The sequence below is a fragment of the Dipodomys ordii genome, unplaced genomic scaffold, assembly GCF_000151885.1.
Source record: "Dipodomys ordii isolate 6190 unplaced genomic scaffold, Dord_2.0 Scaffold27, whole genome shotgun sequence".
Taxonomy (NCBI): Eukaryota; Metazoa; Chordata; class Mammalia; order Rodentia; family Heteromyidae; genus Dipodomys; species Dipodomys ordii.
Genome location: NW_012267243.1, coordinates 17294538 through 17315403, shown reverse-complemented (window position 1 = coordinate 17315403; position 20866 = coordinate 17294538). Strand labels below are relative to the sequence as shown.

The following is a 20866-nucleotide window of genomic DNA, read 5'->3' as shown; positions in this document are numbered from 1 at the left end:
TTCCCAGAAAGTTATTATTTGTGAGTTTATATATCAAAGCCTTTCAGATGTTATTATTTTAAAAGACTCTCAGAGCTCTCCTGGAAGTCAGTGCATATGGTCCTGATATCGCTGAGCTCCCATAGCTTTCATTGCTCCTGCTCCTCGCACACATGGGCTACAGCTGCCTTGATATGAACTTGATGCAATATGATTTTGTCACTTATATCATCACCTGAGCACTCAGATACCACCCTAGAAAAGGCAAGCAAGATAATGGCTTCAGTGGCCCTTTTATAGCCATATTCGAAAGCATTTTGCACGCACACACACACACAATGCTTGAATGTGTTATAAAGCAAAATGGTTAAGCAGAGGGAGACAGCGAACTTTACAGCCTGAGAGATGCAGGCTGCACATGCATCACGAGTATGGCGTGGTGCTGAGTGCAGTGGCACATTCGGGGACATGAAGCCAAGGCCAATGAGTTACAGTGAGGCCTTGTGTTTTGTTTTTGTTTTTTTAGGCAGGTGCTGGTCTGGCTACTCAGGAGGTTGTGATCTGAAGATCATAGTTCAAAGCCAGGGCAGGTAGGAAAGTCCAGGAGATGCTTATCTCCAATTAACCACCAAAAACCTGGAAGGGGAGCTGTGGCTCAAGTAGCAGAGCACTGACTAGCTTTGACAAAAAAGCTCAGAAACCGTGCTGACCCTGAATTCAAGCCCTTGAACAGAAAGAGAGATAAATTGGGGTGGTGACGGGGAGAGACAAGAGAGAGAGGACAACACAGAAAAGAAAGACAAGGGAAAGGCAAGGGAAGGGAGGGGAGAAGGGGAGGAAAAGAGGCTCTTTGGACAAGCTCCCCACTATAAAACGAGATGGCCTTGTAACGGTGCTGTGGTTCAAAGTGGTAGAGCACTAGCCTCGAGTGAAAAAGCAGAGACAGCACCAGGGCCCCAAGTTCAAGCCCCACAACTGACCAAAACAACATCAATAGCCTAAAATGAGATGGCCTGAACAGATGAGTCCTCATCCAACTAATTCTGTTCATGAATTTCAACTCTCCATACAGTTTACAAGTCCTTACAGTGAGATTTGAGATAGTATGTACTTGTATTTAAGGAATAGTTTGAGACTTCATTTATTAACTACTTTTCTTTAACAGAGGCTCAGAGCAGAGTGAGCAAACTTTTACCTGTAAGGTAAAAGACACATGCTGCTTAAGAATGCTTACTAAATTGCTTGAAATTTGTTTCTTTTATAGTAAAACAGACACCACACTATAAATACATCAGACTTGTTTACTGCTTAGAAAAATAAATGTCTTGTGCAATGCTTTCAATACACAATTTATATATATGTTATTCATAAATAAAAACAGCACTGCACTGTCTATATGCTTTTTAGACAAATCAGTAATGGAAATTTCAGTTTCAACTCGAATTATAAAAAAGTACAAAGCTCATCCACATTATCAGAAGGTAACAGTCCCAAACAAACTCACTTAAAATAGGGTAGCCATGGGCTGGGAAGGTGGCTCAGTGGGAGAGCACTTGCCTTGCACGCATGAGGCCCTGGGTTCAATTCCTCAGCACCACATAAGAAAAAAGAAAAAAGCCGGAAGTGGCACTGTGGCTCAAGTGGTAGAGCACTAGCCTTGAGCTGAAGAGCTGAGCTGAGGGACAGCGCCCAGGCCCAGAGTTCAGGCCCCACGACCGGACCCCCCCAAAAAATAAATAGGGTAGCCATAACTTTTCCACAAGTTCTTTTCACGACTTAAAATGTAACCTGATATAGATCATAATTTAAGGTAACATTGACATATTTGAGACATTATAAATCTTATATACACATTCACATATAGCACAATGTCATGAGCAAGTATCAGTAATAGGTAATTAACCAACTACTAAAGTAAAAAAAAACATTTTTAACAATTTAAATGCTTTGTGATAGGATAATTAATGCCCAACAGATAACTTTAGAAAGAAAAGACATCGTTTGGATAATCAAAAGTAATGAGATTTTATATATATATATATATTTATCCTTCACTTTAGAAATGAGAAATTATCTAAATTTAACTCATTGAATTTCTTGACTAAAGAAAACAGACTACATTAAAATTAGACATTTACATATGTGTATATATGTCAACTAACATTCAGGTTATAACTAAAACCACTTAGTGTAAAATTGAAGGCAAAAGCTTCACTTGCCTAGTTATTTACATAAACTATAGTTTTAAGCTATGTTTGGCAGCTCTAGTAAGATGTAGATAATTCAATCTACTACTTTTGTTGTTCTCTTCCAGACTCCTACAAAGTAATTTCTGTATCAATAATCACATGAAACAGTATTCTCAATGTTTTTCTCACAAGACAAATGAGTCTGATTGGCTATTATCGTTCATATATGGTTGAAAACAGCCTAGCTCTGTAGTTTTTCTCCTTTTTTGATTTTTCCAAATGCTGGGGCTCAAACCCATGGCTTCAAACTCTTTTATCCTTTTAAGTCAGTCATTTTAGCTCAGTATAATAATTTTAAAAATGGAATTAAAATTAAGGTGAAAGATGCCCCCTCATTATAAAATTACCATCATTCTGAACTTTGGAAGAGTCAAACATAATATACAGTTTGAAAGAGGCTTTTATGAGGGGTGAGAATATACTCTACCATAGAAGGTGTAATCAACTTACTATCACATTAATTGCAAAGAACACTGGCACTTCATGATGCCAGAGCAGCGGAAATGTTACTAACGCCCTGGTTTGGACTTTCTGGACTGCGAGGAGGGGCTCTATGGGCACTGTCGCACTGCCTGCCTGCCTCTGGAGAGGCAGCTCGTTCATGAGGACTACTGCTCTCTTTGGCGAATTCTACTGCCACCCTCTGCCCGGCAGATGGACGCGGCTTCTCCTCGGAACCCGCCTGTTTCCTCGCTTCTGCTTCCTGTTCTTGAAGCAATCTTTCCACCTCCCCCTCCAGTTCCAAGGTCTCCTCGTCGGCCTGTACATCCAGTTGCTGCATCAGCTCCTCCAACTTTTTGGCCTTCCGGAGCTCGTTTTGCTGTATGATTGTACAAAGGTGTTCTGTGAGTTGTTCTTTTATCTCGGTCTTGCGCTGCAGATCTAGCTTCGCAGTAATGTACTCAGCTTCAGCCCTGTCAAAACGCTTTCTGTATCAGGACAGATACACAGATTGGCCCATTAGGGTTAGACACTCAAGAGACAGTGTGGAAATAATAAACTCTAATTGGAAAAGAAATGCACAGGGCAGCGTGGATATTAATACCGTCTGAACTCTTGTCTCCACACCCGATAAACTACGTCACAGATGCAGGGCCTTTCACAGCTTCCTTATTTGGATTCATCTCCTACAACAGCACTCTTCTGCACGCAGTTCTTTCCAAAGCTGTGTTTGTGTGCAAACAGGCTTATTTTAGTTCGGTAGTGTGTTAGCTCTGGGATGAGGGTGGAAGGTGGGGAACTGATTGACAGCTTTGTGAAGCTTCTGTGGTATGCACATTCCCCTGCTGGCCAGTTTCAAACTACTGGCATGACATCTTTAAATGTAGGATTGGAGAAATGTACAAGGTCCGCTAGTATGAGCTAGCACTAGCTAGCTGAAGCCCACAACTGGTTAAATGCATGAGAGGTAAAGCAAGAGCTGGAGCAAACAGAAAACTTGCACCTAATGTGTGGATTAGAAAAGTAAGAAACATTTTGAAGAAGGCTCTGGAAGGTAGTGGGTGGTGAACATGAACAGGACAGAACACACAAAACAAGACAACAGCAGGTGAGGGAGAGATGTGAACCCCAAGTGGAATGGAAAGCTTGAGTACAGATTTAGCAGGGTTTTTCTTGTTGCTGACAACTTGGGCATGCGATCTGTCCTTGTGCAGAGCTGCCAGCTCCTGACAGGATCCTGTAGCACCACTCGCTTCTGCCCACTAGCTGCTAGAGCAACCCTGCAATCATGACAACCCAAAATGTCTCCAGATATTCACTGCCAAACATCTCTTGATGGACAAAATTATTCTCAGCTGAAAAAAAAGAATTCCCGGGTTAAGTTTTTCTTATAGTTTTTTCTTTAAGTTTTTCTGCAGTTGGCAGCAACAGATACCCGTCACGCTCTGATTAGGAAGTTTTATGGGCTGAGGATATAGCTCAGTAGCAACAAGCTTACTTAGCAGGCACAAGGTCCTGGCTTCAGTCTTATTTTTTGGTGGTCAAATTTGAACTCAGGGCCTTGTGTTTTTGCTTGGCAAATGTTCTACCTTGGGAGTCACACCTCCAACCCTGTTCTGAGCTGGCTATTGCTTAGGCACACTCTTTGCCAGTTGTGCCTACTTTAACGCATGAAAGGCAGGCTTGCGCCTCCCCCACACTGAGCTAGTTCTACTGAAGGTCTTGCTCAACGAGGACAGCTGGAATGGAGGGGCAGCTCCAACAGCCCCTTTCTCTTCCTCTTCCGGTAGGTTAGGTAGAAAAAGAAAAGTTACCACATCTGCATCCATTACCTCTTGCTTTTCCTACATCATGTGTGACTTTTAGCAACAATGAAGGTTCTTCCTCTCTTCCAAGAAAAAGAGACTGATTTCTATTTGCCAACTCATTCTCAAGTTAATTAGCTGTGGAGGCCATGTTGGCTCCCCTTACCATTACCCACTATTTAAACCCAGGAAGGAAGTAGTTTTTAGTACGTTAGAACAAATAAAGTTCTATCTCCTAATGTAAGACACAGTCTTGGAAAGAAAGATAGTGAAAATCATAAAAGGTTTTGACTTTAGAGAACTTGGGGCTCAAAAGTCTCTGGTCATTTCCTGCTTTGGTCTTTGGATACAAAGAACCAAGTATCCTGCCAAACTAGCTCAGGGAAAGAAAAATTAACTTTATTGAAAGACATAGAGGCAATATCGTACGCAAGTCATCAGAATCAGGCGTTTCCTCAATACGTAGAAGCCATTCCTTTCTCTGACTTGAACTCTCTGTCAAATTCGTAGCCTAATACGGTTACAGTTGGAGGCTCTACAACAAATCCACTTCCCTCTGCCAGTGATCCATCTCACGCCTCCTGAAGGAGTACCTTGGTTAGCCTGACCCAGAGAACTCTTACTGTCGGTGGCTGGAAGCTGCTTGTTAGCCTACGGGTGAAATGTCTTACAAGTGATTTGCCCATCTCTGTTCTAACCAGGTGTGTCCTAGGGTCAAAATTTGGAGTAAAAGACACAGGCGGATCCCTGTGGAAGGGGTGGAAGTAGAGGCGAAGATTGAAAAGTTCAGTTCAGTGATCCCGGGCAGTTATCAGCTGAGTTTGGTGAGTTTATCTATAAATATAATAATGAGGATGATATCATCATCTTAGGAGTGGCCTAGGATTGAACAGTATCAATAGGCCAGACACCTCGCCTACTGGTACCCGAGAAAGATAATTCTCCTTTTAGAGTACCTTTTCAAAGCATGATTATTAGTAAGCAAGTGTCTAAAAGTTAAGATCATGGTGTTCATACTTGAAATCTGTACTCATTTAACAATATTTTCTGTTTTTAACTGTCTCACAAAATAAACCTAAGGAGAACAATCTTTATTAGCTGAGTACCTATAGAAATCAAAATTGTGTGTGTGTGTGTATGAATATCTTACCGGCTTCTACCCAATTTCCCTTTTCTACAAGTTTGTGGGCTCCCTCCGCCAAAGTATGTTAGTAGAAATTTACAGACTAGTTTCATGAATACTGAATTGAAATTAACATTTGAGAATAGGTCCCATTAGTTAATTGCAAATTAACATGTGCTAAAGCTGTTTGCAAATAGCTTTTCTATTGATCTTTCACCCTAGATAAATCACTGAAGTTTTTGTATTTTGTTTTTTTTTAAGTCCCTCTGGTCAGAAACATGCATCTATATTCTCGTACAGAGTGATTTATGTTTGAAATATTGATTAGTTTCACACACTGCGCTATTAGCCTGGGGGGCTGGATAATTCCAAATTAAGAGTGTGATGACATACTGTGGAACAGAATAATAAGAGCATTATGCATAACAGAGCAAGACATATTGAACTGGAAATGTAATTACAGAATTGTTTTGTTATTTAAAGGAACACTGAATGATTTCACAAATGTTATTTAAAGGATTTAGAAACTGTCTTTTGGTTTTAGTATCCCTGAGATTTAAAAAAAAAAAAAAAGCGAAAAAAATTACAATCATTAACCCCTGGTATACTATCAGATTAGTTTGTTGGTTTTTTAGTTTCTAAGTTGTTTTACCTATTTTTATGGATAAATATATCACATTTATACTTTCCTAGAAGTCTTTCAATGGACAAGAAAAAATATTTTAAAAACCTGTGTTAAAATGGATTGTGTTTTACAATGATTACGATGGGTCAATGAACCCTTTTACACATCTGAACTAGATTAGGGACTGGAAGTCATTTTCTCTCTCTTGACATATTTTGCCATCTTATCGCACTAGCAGTGTTTTCATCATTACTCAAAAACTACCCATTTGTGCTAAAAATTAAAACAGTAAGAAGCCAGAGACTGATGAGACGATGTGAAGAGATACAATAGTGAAGTAAATTATTATCATTGCTTACTTATCTAAATGCTTTATTTCACCTCAAAAAGGTATTAAAAACAAGCCAAAAGGCATGCATCATCTGTTAACTTTCACTGCAAAGAGTTGAGAATTATTTCTCATTTATTACACATATTGGCAACATATAGAAAACTGACAGAGGAGGACCTTTTACTCTTGTGAGAGAAATCCGAAGATCACTGCTGTGGCGGCGAAACATGGCCTTCCAAAGCCAGCACTCACTTTGGAGTTTATGGAACTCGAAGTGAGTATTACTTTATATAAAACATTACCTTGCAGGAAAAGCATGTGAGTAAGCACCGTGAGGAGTTAAGGCACCAGCTGGGCTAGAATGCGATCTCAAGTATTCTCTGAAGATGGACGAGGAGACTACGTCTCTGGGGCCGCACAGAAGGGAGCGGAGTGGCCATGGTTAGCATCACTTGGAGCCTCACATGGACGCCCGCGGTGTCTGCGGAAGAAGAGCCTCCAGGCACCTGGACTTTGGATGTCTAGCCTCCAGAAACACGAGAGAAAATTCCTGGTATTTCAAAGCACTCCGTGTGCGGTAATTTGTTAGGACATTACTAAGAAACGAGTGCAATACTGAGATATACTCTCTAGAATGTGAGGGATGACCCTGACAAGAAAAGGGAAACTCAGATCGTGAATCTTGTGCAAAACCCAGGCAGGTGAATTGCGTCAAACTCAAGAATCAATGAGTGAAAATTATACCTCTAAGGATTAAAAAAATAAAATAAAAAGAGAAATGTGATATTCCCATGCAGTGGATAATCATTTAAACAGGAAGAACTTAATCAGCCAGTATTTTCCAAGTAACCGGCTCTCTCCTATGTTGCTAAAAGAACGTAGCTACATTTTTTTCATCCTTTAATGTTTGAGTCAAACTTGACCTGAAACAAAGAGGTTTATTGTGCTTATAGTCTTATAAAGTTACCTTCCACGATCCTATTATTTTTACTTCTGTCAATTATTAATAAGATGACTTAAAAATGTGTGTATGTGTGTATATATCCATTACACTAGATGACAAGGACGAGTGTTTTTCCTGGTAACAAAGGGTTCGAAGCGTGGCTCTTTCTGCATACCCCACACTGTAAGGAGCAGCACGGGCCACAGCTGTTCACAGAAGCGCAGCAGCTCGCTTAAGTTGGCAGCCACTATCCTAAGTTGCTCTGCATGTGCCTCGCTTGTTACCCAGAACTTTTGTGGACAGTACTGTGCCAGTACTAAGGCAGTCCAGGGATCCCCTCACGGACGCTGAATCCCCCAAGTGCTGCCTTCTAGCAGAGTCTGGACAGTGACTGTGTTTGTAGTGTTGGGGCGGGCCATGCCTGTGCAGTGAGCCGCCCCAGCCCTGGGTCATATTCTCAATCTGGAATTCCTCAGCAACTATGAAGGCACATTAGAAAAGGTTGTCTCAGTCTGATGCATCAACAACACCAAAACCAGGTTCCACTTCTAAGAGCACAGGCTTCTTCGGTTTTGGTCTTCTGAGTCAGGGTTTCGCTGTATAATCCAAGCTGGCCTTGAAACCTCTTGGTAACTCAGGCTAGCCTGGAATTCACAATTCTCCTGTGTTTCTACTAAATGCTGGGATTACAGGTATGCACCACCATGCCTGGTATGAGCTTAGGCTTTAAAACCAGCCTCATCATTTACATAAAGTATCTGTTTACAAAAAGTAACATGAGTAGCAGTATCATGAAAAACTGACATTATTAACTCATTAAAGATGCAAAATATATCATGTAAAATATTTTTACTATGCATAAATTTACTAAAATTTCATTAAGAACATTTACATAATGCAGGTTATTTTCTCCCCTAATAATTCCACCTTCTTCATGGGCTAGCATTGTGAGGTATAATGTCAGAGTACTAATCTCATGTAATATTAATATGAAGTATCCTTCCCCAGCCTCCACTATGACAGAATTAAAACAAAATCAAATTATAGTTCCAGCCACAGCACCTAGTACTATACCTGACACTATGAATTATTTATATGAAAGGCTGTAAGACTATAAAGGTGACTCATGAGAATAAAATGTACCAAAAATCAAGGCTTAGTTTACTCTTAAAAAATCTTGGTTAGCCTCTTAACAAGTTTATTTTTATTAGTAGAATCTGGAGTATTTATTTATCAGACAATGATGACATTGATTTAGGTTGTTAATTAATAAAGGCAGTCCATTTGGTCAAAAAACAATTACAAAAAAATCACAAGGACAACCACAAACCTCTTTCCTAAACACTGAACAGTGAATTAAAAGCCATCATCAAGCATTTCCGCTTTATTAAATTGTTACATAAACATTCTGATGTTGTGGTTCACCCTGGACTAATGAGGCGTTCTGATTGATTTCTAGTGTTACAGAGAAAGATGCAAAACAGAGTCATTAACACAGAATTCCCTTGTGAGAAAGACAAACCAGGATGATTAAAGCAATGCTGAAGGGACTTGAAAACCCTGAAATTGGAATACTTTTTTGCCCTTTTATCTCTTTGTAAGGGCCATGTAATTTTTTACATGTGCTAGTTCGTTTAAAAGCTACTCTGATTTTTTTTCTTCAGAAAAATGCCAGTGGTTGGATCCAAGGAAACATATTATATCAAACCATTTTGTACCAAGTATAATCCAAGAGACAAAACAAACCTCAAGAATCTTACGGTGGTATTTTCTTTAAAATATTCATAAGCATTAAAAAAATAAGCTAGGCCTTACTTTGATGAAAACTAAAGTGAGAATCTGGCTCCCACAAAGACTACATCAAACAGTCAAGCATTTTAAATGGAAGGGGCCTAGACTTAAGTGATAGAATAATACTGTTGGTGTAGGTCACTCAGACATTTACATGGTTAGATTCTGAAAGACCGAAGAGTGCCAAACGTTATAAATACATGAAAGTTCACCAGAAAGACTAAAATGTAAATAAATAACATAAATAATGCAGAAAATGCTCTAATAGAAACTTACAACAGGTAGGCAGATTCTGTCACTCAAATTGGCCCAAGAGGAATAAATGCATTACTTAAGGGGTTGTTATGAGACTTAAATGATGAGTCTCATAAAACCTACTAGCTTAGCTAATATGTGTGTGTATGTACATATATAAACTATATACATATTAACTAAACGAGATCTTGTCAGAGTTTACCTTTCCAACTCACCGTGCATATGAGTAGTCCAGGCTGGCCTGATCAATGCGGTTTCTGAGGATCCCAATGTCAGCTGACACCATGTCATCTAAAGCCTGTAATTCCTTCTGGACCCGCTTTAGTTTCAAGGTCTCTGCCTGAGTTCTTTTAGATCTAGAAAATCAGGACAGTCGGGGGAGGGGAGATTGACATTTAAATACACAGATTCATACATAATATAAATTTTAAAAAGACACTATATATAATTACAGTTCATGAGTTTTTAAAGATTAGAAAAAATAGAACATATATTTTTTAAAAGCTGGTAACATTTTGGTCTACCTCTAACACTACACTGAGGGAACTTTTCCTTATTTTTCCAAATTTTCTACTAGGCCATATTATTTTCATAAATAAGGGGGGTGGGAGGGATATTTAAAAGGCCCAGGCCAATACCAGGGGTTCTGACATTTCTCATTCCCCCTCTCCCGCTCTGCAGTGCTGAAGATAAGACAGGAGGCATAAAGCACTCTGTCGCTGAACTACATACATGCCGCCCAGCCTTTGTGTTTGTTTGTTTGTTTGTTTTGGGGGGGGGTCAGTCGTGGGTCTTGAGCTCTGGGCCTGGGCGCTGTCCCTCAGCTCCTCAGCTCAAGACTAGAGCTCTACCACTTGAGCCACAGTGCCACTTCTGGTTTTCTGGTGGTTAACTGGAGATAAGAGTCTCATAAACTTTCCTGTCAGAGCTGGCTTTGAACCACGATCCTCAGATTGCAGCCTCCTGAGTAGCTAGGATTATAGGCGTGAGCCACTGGCGCCCAGCTCTAGCCCTTGGTTTTTGGAGTCTGTTTTGCCATGTGCTTGCTATGCAGCAGCCCCGACTGACCTGGAACTCAGGACCCTCCCACCTACCCACTCTATTTTAAGGGCTGGATTAGTTACAACCACGTGTCACCACGCTCAGTAAGGCATTCTTGCTAAGCCTATTTTCATTTCTGATACTTAGCAACATGAAGAACTGATTCTTCTTGCATTAAACAGCACTACTTTATATATACGAAAATATCCATTTGTCTTTCATTTTCTAAGGCTCCATTTCCCTATACTTTCATTACTTTGCTTCTTATTCTCTAGGCAAAAACTACAGATTCTCAAAACTATCTGTAGGGCTGAAAACCAATACATTTTCTTATTTCTTTATTTAGAAGTACATCCAACTTCACCCCCTCATCCCTTCTCTAGACACATTTAAGAATACAAGTCGAATACACACTATGAGACAGAATAAAGAATACAACACATCTTTCATCATGATTCCACTCATTTCAAAACCTCACACACATTCATGAGAAGAAAACCTAAACATGAAATCACGATAATGCTACTTAACATTCTTCTGGTGTTTACTGCACTATGCATTTCCTTTTCCTTCTGCAGATAAAAGTCACTTATCAGTGTGACCCTTTTACTTCAACTATTCATTATCCATTTATTAATCACCAATGATGGTGCATTTTCTTACGTTTCTGTGTCTCCCACTTCTGTGTGAAGTCAACAGCAATGGGGGCAGAACTGAACTGAACCTACAAATCTTGAGGCTCTGCTGCAGTAGCTCAGGATGGCTACACAATCCTCCTACGCTACTTTCTGAGGTGGGACACGGTCAGATGCCACCATACCCAGCCAATTCAATCAACCTCATAAAATCCCTGGCAAACCATCTCCCCACTTCAGCTAGACTGAAGAGTACTAAAATGCCTTTTGAAAAGCAATTGATTGTCGGGAAAAATCTATTTCCTGTGTCTCAGGAGAGATCCAGGTTGAGAATTTTTTTTTTTCAAATACATACACACTTCTGGTAAAAATTCTGAATTACTGGCTCAGGCCTGTCATCCTAGCTACTCAGGAGGCTGAGATCTGAGGATTGCAGTTCAAAGCCAGCCCGGGCAGGAAAGTCTGTGAGATTCTTTTCTCCAATAAGCCACCAGAAAACCAGAAGTGGCACAGTGGCTCAAGTGGTAGAATGCTCACCTTGATCTGAAGAGCTGAGGGACAGTGCCCAGGCCCAGAGTTCAAATCCCACGACCGACAAAAAAAAATAAAATTCTGAACTACTCTTACATCCACCTAACCTTCCTCTCATCTCCTCTGTCTCTCTATATACTCCAGCCTCAATAGTAATAGTTTTGCAGACCTCATTAAAGGTTTTAAGAAGGAAATCCTATCGAATGCTTGCTTGAATTCAATTGACACTATTTCAACCACGCTGTAGTGTTTAACCTTGACCTCTAAACCATGAGAGACTACAAACCACAAACTAAAAGGACAAAAAGAGCAACGGCCACGGAGAAACAGCTCAAATGGGAATGTGGCTGTTTGAGGCTGACACAAGGATAGAACGGAGCTTGGAGGCATCCGAAAACGCACAGCTCAGGCAAAGATTTAAACAGCTTAAATACACATTCAACTTACATTATCTTACATATATGCTGTTCATACACACTTTGATTTGTAACAATATAAGTCACTTGTGTAGAATAACCTGATTCCCTGACATGCCAGATGATAAACTTGAATTTGTTTCTTGTTGGTATATACTGAGAGCTGTCCACTGCTCTCCTTGAGAATGCATGCATGGTCACAACGGAAAAAAATGGATGCCAGATCTTTCTTTTTTTTTTGGTCAGTCATGGGGCTTGAACTCTGGGCCTGGGCATTGTCCTTCAATTCAAGGCAAGCACTCTACCATTAGAACCACAGCACCACTTCCAGTTTTCTGGTGGTTTATTGGAGTTAAGAGTCTCAGGGACTTTCCTGCCCAGGCTGCTTTTGAACTGCAGTCCCCAGATCTCAGCCTCCTGAGTAGCTAGGATGACAGGTGTGAGCCACCGGCACCTGAGTGATGCTAGATCTTAATTGTAGCTGTATTTATAAGGTCACCTATGCTTCAAAAATTCTCTTAATAATTAAAAGTAGGATTTTTATAACACTTCTAAAACAGCTTATAGCTAGTCTTAGAAGTATTAGAACAGGAACAGGGTAATAGAATTGAAACATGAAAGGAACAATGTATAAACAAGCTCCCCTGTTTTAGGTGCCTCACCTTTCTGCAATAGCTTTAGCCAAAAGAGCTTTCTTACGTTTATTTTTCTCTTCCATTAGGCGTTGCTCTTGCTGAAGAACTTCCCAGCGAGATTTTTCTTGCCTAGGGAGAAAAAGATACAGAAATTAATTTATGAAAGACAGTCCTGTCCTGCCCACACCTCACAAGTCTGCCTCCGATGTATAAAATTTAACCACGCAGATCACGTGTATTTTCTTTCAAAAGTCCTCCTATAAGACCCATCTGCAGCTCATTCTTCTGTTTAATAGGAACAAAGACAACGATCTGAAGTAGAAAAAGCTTACACAAATAAGACCTTTGAAATCCATTAAACGTGCATAATCTAGAAACCCACAAACTGGAAACCGGAGTACTGGGGCAGTTTCTTAGAAGTACAAAGAAATGTGTAAGTTAATTATGTGTTATAGGCAAAAGGAAGAGCAAAATAAGTTGGTCTGCAGCTGATATGTCATAGTTTGTAGGTTCCTCTAGCGCAAAGTCCCTCTAACGTCGTTAACATAATGGTCAACGATTTCATGTGTTTCTTTCAATTTGCTTCACTTTTTTCTAACTCTTAAAACATTTTAAAATGTAATGAAGCACTATGAGCTAAAGCCCAATTTAACTGGGCTAAAGAAAAACTTCAAAGATCTAGATACACATATTGTCTTCCAATCTATCCAATTCTGAGAGAAATATATCAAAATTTCCCATAAAGTCATGAAGTTGGTGCCAACTCAAATTAAACAAGGTAACAGAACACTATTTATTCCTGTCATTGGCATTTCTTACAGCCATTATTTTAAGTTTTTACTCATAAACTAGTAACCACTTCCAGGAGTCCCCTCTATTCCTACAACTTTCTACCTTACGATTGCAGACATCTCCTCATGCTCCTTTGTTCCAGGTCACCGACACCTTCTGAAATGGTAACACTGCCACCTGGCCTATCTGTAGTCATTACTTGGATCAGGACAGTTTTTCCCTCTGAGGCTTTGTTATCATGCTGCATCAGTGAGCTCACACACTATCCCTTTCCTCCTTTATTGCTCTATTAGTCTCTGGTCTCCCCTTTGCCCCTCTCAGAGAAGTGAGATCATTATCGTAGAGCACAGGTAGGAAACATCCTTCTTTTGCTATGCTTATAACCTTAGAATTTCTTTTTATCAAGATCCATGTTTCTTGGTTCCTCAAATCCCATGCTTCTATGAATTTTCTCCCATACATCTAATAAAAAAACCTAGTTTTCCTTATTACATCCAACCTAAATTGTTCACTTCAATCATTTTCAAGGCAAGTCTAGGCTTCAAAGGAAAACCTTGCTGCTAAAAATACAAAACAAATTACCTAGCTCAACTTAAACTCATTCCCCCTCCAACTGGTGTGAGGCATTTGTTGGTAGAATATACTTCAAGATATTTAACTATATGCAATATTTCAATGTTGGATTCATAACTCACGTAGATTCCTATCTCTTGACAAAATGAATTTCTTAGTTTTAAAGTCCCAACAAGCAGAAAACATGTTAAACTCATAGTCCAGAATATCATGGGTCAACAGAAGTTGGAAATACCAGAAATTAGAAAAGATATTTGCAAAATCTCATTAGAGTAAACAAAAAGAAACACTATCCTTTCTCTAATATTTCTTTAACAATTTCAGAATGGCAATTTCCATCAGTGTGGCCAAACAGAATCATAAGGTTCTAATACAAACACATTAAAGGATAAAAAGGGAGGTGTGCTGTGGTTCAAGTGGTGGAGCGCTCGCCTTGAGCTGAAGAGCACAGGGACAGCAGCCAGGCCCAGCGTTCAAGCCCCAGGATAAAAAAAAGAAAAAAAAAAGAGTAAAAAGGCATTTGATTCTGCAGCTAAATTACGTACTTGTCTCCTGAACTTCCTATACTTCTTCCTATGACTCTACCTTCGGGTCTCCTCTACAACTACCTTTTTCTGGGCTCATGAAACCCCATCTGGAAAATGAAGAACAGGTTCAATCTGAAGTGGCACTGGGCCTAGAACTGCTTCTGCGGATGACTAGGGCAGACTCTGAACGGAGAGACTTACACGTGAATCTTCACTCTTAATCATTAGTTGTGTATCAGCCTTAGGAGGATTTTCTTGAAACATTTTTTAGGTAGGGCCTCCTTATATACCAGGAACCTACCTGATCTCACTCAGGATCTACCTGACTCAGCCTCCTAAGGATTACTATGATAGCTAAAATTACTGATGTGTGTACCACCAAGTCAAGTATTAGGAAGATAATATCTTTTCTGTGTCTTGGGTATCTCAGTTATGAAGCAAAACCAATCAATATCACTATAAAACTGCTGTGAAGATTGACAGGAAACATCAAAATGCTTAACAAACCCTGAATTTTATTCACATGGTAATTTCTTTTCAGTAGTTTGCTAATTACAATTCTAGGCTTGAATATAAACTAGAGAACATGTAAAATAAATCAACAAGTTCTATTTCCTTAAAGCTCAATGGGGAGAAAAAGGTAAAACAGGAAAAAAGTCTTGCAGACTTACTAACAATTCCACTTTCTTTTCCTCCAACTTGCAATCTGGCTTTGGAGGGGGAACCTCAGGACTTCTGTGTCCATCATGGGAATTCTCAAGTCCTGGTTCCCTGGGCTGGCTTTCGGCACCTTGTGGCTGTCCATCAGCAACTGGAGTGGGGGGTGTAGGAGGATGGGGAAGTGCAGAGGAAGAAGAATGAGCGTTCTGAAGGTGAAGTCTCTGTTTTGCTGCAGAAAGCAGCTGCTCTGGAGGCAATGACGTAGACCCATCTTGAAGTCCGAGTTTTCGGCTTTGTTCTAGAAGGGCTTTTTCTCGTTGAAGTTGTTGCCGACTTTTCTTTAGAGGAAGACGGCGTTGAGGTTCAAATGGATCTACATGAAAGAAATGCTTGCATGAAGAGCAGATAAGTATAACTTCAAGTACAATTTCTCTAAAAAATGAAGTATTGACATTACACTCATAATAATTCTAGTAGGGTCCTTCCAAGTTATTCTGTCTTGAAAACCCAGGAAAAAAAGAACAACTAATTTTCTATACATTTAACACACGTCACGCTATTAACATTTAATATGACCACATTCTCAGCTTACTTGTTTTGTTTTTGGGGTCCGGTCGTGGGGCCTGAACTCTGGGCCTGGGCGCTGTCCTTCAGCTCTTCAGCTCAAGGCTAGCGCTCTACCATTTGAGCCACAGCGCCACTTCCAGCTTTCTTTCTTTTTGCTTATGTGGTGCTGAGGAATGGAACCCAGGGCCTCAGGCATGCAAGGCAAGCGCTCTACCACTGAGCCACCTTCCCAGCCCCTCAGCTTAATTTTTAAGAAGTCCCTTTTTATTACATGTCAGACAGTGGAGCTGAACACAAGGCTTGCATTTCTTTCTGTCTGGGTCTGATACAGGGGCGCGGGTGCCTGACATTTTTGACTCACTGGCTAATACTCTACCAGCTGAGCCACGCCTCCATCCCCAACATTTTCATTTCAACTTGATTTGGTAATTATTAGAACAATGAACTTGGATCAAATTAGGTAGACAACAAGTTTTCTGATGTCTTACATATGATTTAGGGTGCTACCTGCTTTCTTGGAAGAAAATGGTGGGTAGTTTTCAAATGGGATTTCTTTAACTGTTTATTGGGCTACTTCATACATTAGTAGATAACTCAACAGAAACGCACTTGAGCAAAGTCCTTTATTCTAGAAATGCTCATCTTAAATTGTTTTATTAAAGGTTCTATTTACCAAAGTCTAGCCAGGATCCCATCAACAGACTCAAACTAATTTTAATACTAATCTTTGCAAAGCAATGGAAGAAGATAAAGCAAGTAGGAAAAAATTTAAAGCATAAATCAAATCCTTTATTAAACTTTGTTGCTCTGGTAACGCCAATGTTGACCTCTTAGGACAAACAAGAGAATTTGACTTTTATACCTATTTCATAAAGATTTATAAATAGCAATTGCTATAAAATGCCCAGGAAATGAAATTATGAGTCCTTACTTCTACATTTTTACTTCTACATTTGAACTTTGAAGCAAAACAGGCCTCTTATTTAAACTTCCCAAACTAGACTTAAAAGCTCTGGGTTAAAAGTTCTGGGGACCGGTGGCTTGCAACTGCTTCTGTGAACTTGGTTGTTCTGTCTCATGTACAAAATTCTGCCTTAGCTATTGTTTAAAGACTACTTGATTAGAAAAGTGTAAGTTTAGAGCAAGTGTCAAGCCGCTTTTCACAGTGCATTTCCTCTGCTAATGTATGAATCTGTGGATGCACTTTCAATTTAATACAAGCTACTTTCTGAAGCTTTTTGTCAATAAAGTAGGTATGAGGTGACCTCTCTGTTTTGCTCTTAATTCCTAATTCACTGCACATTGGTGGTGATACCATTTTTTATATTTCCTTTTCTATGAAATATCAATTAGTATCTTGTGCCATGTATCAGCAGCAAATAGAAAATTTAAAATGAAAATATTTCAATACCAGAAATGCTCATGTATCTAGGAATATGTAAAACAAAAAGATAGTTGAAATTTCTACAAGAAACTTCAGAATTTACCGAGAATATCAAAAAATACCTAAATACAGTAATACTCTATAAAGATGTCAAATCTCTCCAAACGGATCCAAAGATTCCAAAGAAATTCCTATCCTAGTTTCCAGAAATTTGGTAATATTATTTTAAGAATTACACAAAAGGGTAAGAGGAAACAACAGAGAGGGCTATCGTGATTAAAATATATTCTTGTCTGAAAGACCATGGTGAACCTCCTTAGTACAACTACTTCACAATAAAACAAAACAGGAAAGCCAATCAGGCTGTGTTGGGGAGATGGGGATGAGAAGGGGAAAGTGGTGAATGAGGACAGTAAATTAGGATAAATACAGCAAGTTTATTTGCAACATAAACCAATAATGAAACCTATTTTTGAAGGAGCAACCCACAGGAGAGTGATAAAGAGGGTGATTTTGACGAGGATACATTGTATGTATATACAGAAATGTCACAGCGAACCCAGCTGGCTGTACAGCTGATATTTGCTAATAAAAATAGAAAAAGTACAAGGGTACTAGACTATTAATATCAAGAACATTATTAACGTTTGTTACACAGTGGTATTTGTGCAGGAATAAACAAAATGGCCAATGGACAGAATAAATAAATGAGAAACCAGGTGCCTGTGGCTCATACCTGAAATCCCAGCTACTAAGGAGGCTGAGACATGGGGGATTGAAATATGAGGCCAGTTCAAGAAAAAAAGGATAGAAGACATCTCCTAAAGAATTAGCCAAAGAAGCCAGGCACCAGGGTTTCATGCCTGTTAGTAACTAAGTAGGCTGAGATCTGAGGGTCACATTTTGAAGACAGCTCAGGCAGGAAAGTCCATGAGACTCTCATCTCCAAATACTACCAGAAGTAGAACTGTGGCTCAAAGTGGTAGAGTGCTAACCCTGAGTGAAAAAGCTCAGGGATGGGGCCCAAGCTCTGAGTTCAAGACCCACAACCAAAAAAAATTAGAAAAATTAGCAAAAGAAGTCAGTCTGGAGGCAAAGTTTGTGTGCTACAGTGCCAGCTAAGCCAGCCAGCCAAGGGAGCTCAAGAAATGAGTTCAAACCCCAGTACTGACCCAAAAAAAAAAAAAAAAAAGACACTGAGAAACTGATTCATATAATCATTACATGACAGAAGTATGGCAAATCAACCTAAAGAATATTTTCATATATGAATGAAAAATTTCAAGCTTTTCATAATGAAATAGAACACACATGGAAATATATGTATGTATATGTCACACACGCTTCCAACTGTAAAGATTTATTTTTAAGAAGTTTTACAAATAAAACCATGATGAGCCATATCCCAACTTCTGAAGATATAAGAGAAATGTATCCTGTTCCCAAATTCGTATCACTAAACAAACGTAGAAATGACACAAGTCATCTACTGGAGAAAGCACTGGTCAACCTTCTCTTCTTCTCTTCCTGCAGGGTGAACTACGACAGCACCAGAAGATGGTGTGGAGGGTGTCATGATGGTCAGCTGATAACCCACAGCAGACAAGACGTGAAAAGCAAAGCTGCATTATTTTAAATAGTTGATATTTGTTACTTCAGCTTACCTTGTCTCAACCTGACTCATAATCATCAATGCCTTTGAAATTCCCTTTGTATTTGACCTTCCTTGGTCATAACATAGTCAATGCTTCCCAAAGTGAAACTGATGTTTCATTCTTTTGCTATGCTATCCTTTAGATTTCCTATGTTTCTTTTTCCTCTTCCTCTTCTTCCTCTTTTTCTTCTTGCCAGTTCTGAGGCTTGAACTCAGGGCCTGGGCACTGAGCTTCTTTTGCTCAAGGCTAACACTGTACTACTTAAGGCGCAACACCACTTCTGGCCTTTTCTGTGTCTGTGGTACTAAGGAATGGAACCCAGGGCTTCATAAGTGCTAGGCAAGCACTCTACCACTAAGCCACATTCCCAGCCCTAGATCTGCTATGTTTCTAAAACAACATTATCGGCCTTACATGATTTTTGACCTTAAATATATGGCACCAGAGTACACATTCATCTACAACTTTTTAATTTTACCTATTAGTTGTACAATTATTATGTTCAGCTACTAGATTATGTTTAGCAAGCCTACTTATCCACCTCTCTTAATGGGCTTGTTGTATAGAAACAAGACGGTTAAGAACAATCTGGATCATGTTGCCCAATGCACATGCAGGAGTTTCTACAGAATATTGTCCTATTTTTGCTGGCAATCAATCTAATCTTTCTATGTTCTTTAACTGTATTTTTGATCCATTTATTGGAATTTAACAAATGAGAAACCTAAGATGAAAACAGCTGGTATCTTTAGGCCAATCACTGTATTAGACTATGGCTATCCAGAGATGCTACAATGCTTTCTGTTCTCAAGATAGCAATAGACTAGTGACTCAATGTCCATCCCTCATATTAAGTCTGGGGCTTTGATGTTCACTTTCTTACTATCCTCTACTTATCCCAAATTGCCCAGGTAAGTTAAAATATACTTCTACCTAGCCAACTGTAATTTATATTATTAATATAATGAATTTATACTAAATCTTCTTTCCCCTGACATACTGCTAATAACTCCTGTAACTCTTCCAAAGTCCCATCTAATTCCCTCCCATAGTGAAGTTCTTCCTACTTCTGTGGCCACATCGTGTATACCATCTACTATCACATTATTCCTGATTTGTCTCATTAGGCAATAGCTCTTTGAAGGGTTAGAATAGCTCGTTTGTCTTGGCACCCCTAATCCAGAAGCTAACTCCTAGAATTTGGAAGTGTGATCAGATGCAAGAGTTTCTACACTCGTGACCATCTAAGACATATGAATGGATGAGTCACTCAACTAGACAGTCACCTCACCACATGTAGTAGTAGAACATTTATGAGATAATCTGTACCGTCTTTAGACTAGTCAAAGTTTTGCCAATCTATGTAATCGGCATGGAAGCTCTGTTACTCGTGTGCTCCCTTTGGCACTCATGAGCCCTGCTACTCTCGCGTGTGTGGTACTTTCCCAACGTAGTAAGGAGCATGGCAGGACTTCATTTTATTCACAGATAAATTCCTTAGTGTATTTGGTACCAAGAGTGCAGCATCTTCTCATGAAGAGGTGCTCATGACCAGGATCTCCACACCGACCTCGATGAAACACCAATCACAAGCAAAGCATTAAGGATTCCCCGCCCGCTACATCACAGTAAAAAACGTCCCAACTAGCTCGACAACCGGCCGGTGAGGCCGCGGAGCCGCACAGGTCCTGGCTGACCTACCCAGGGGTGGGTGTGCACACGTGTGCGTGACGTGTGTACATGTAACACACGGTGGGTGGGTGCGTGCACTCGTGTCTATGCACGCGCGCACCGCCTGCGCACACACGTGTGTGACACACCATCTCCCAGAGCCCTTCGGCAGAAACCACCCGGCAACCGCAGCCCGGGCGGCTGCTGCGGGCGCCCCGCACACCGCGCCCCGCGCCG

The 20866-nt window shown here is 39.9% G+C and overlaps 1 protein-coding gene across 2 annotated transcripts in view; it reads right to left on the bottom strand.

The window, feature by feature from the left end:
- Positions 1–1121: 1121 nt before the first annotated feature.
- Positions 1122–20866, bottom strand: part of Gorab (golgin, RAB6-interacting) — a 20323-nt gene continuing 578 nt past the window's right edge. Inside the window, exons 2-6 of one of the 2 annotated variants that reach the window (XM_013015775.1) lie at positions 15368–15725; positions 12828–12929; positions 9758–9898; positions 2679–3157; positions 1122–1174 (exon numbers count right to left, since the gene is read on the bottom strand). In XM_013015775.1, coding sequence (XP_012871229.1) covers positions 2710–3157; positions 9758–9898; positions 12828–12929; positions 15368–15725 — 1049 coding nt within the window. In that variant the 3' untranslated portion in view covers positions 1122–1174; positions 2679–2709. Of the gene's footprint in view, positions 1175–1725; positions 3158–9757; positions 9899–12827; positions 12930–15367; positions 15726–20866 lie in introns of those variants that run through there. The other variant, XM_013015774.1, reaches the window with a different exon arrangement.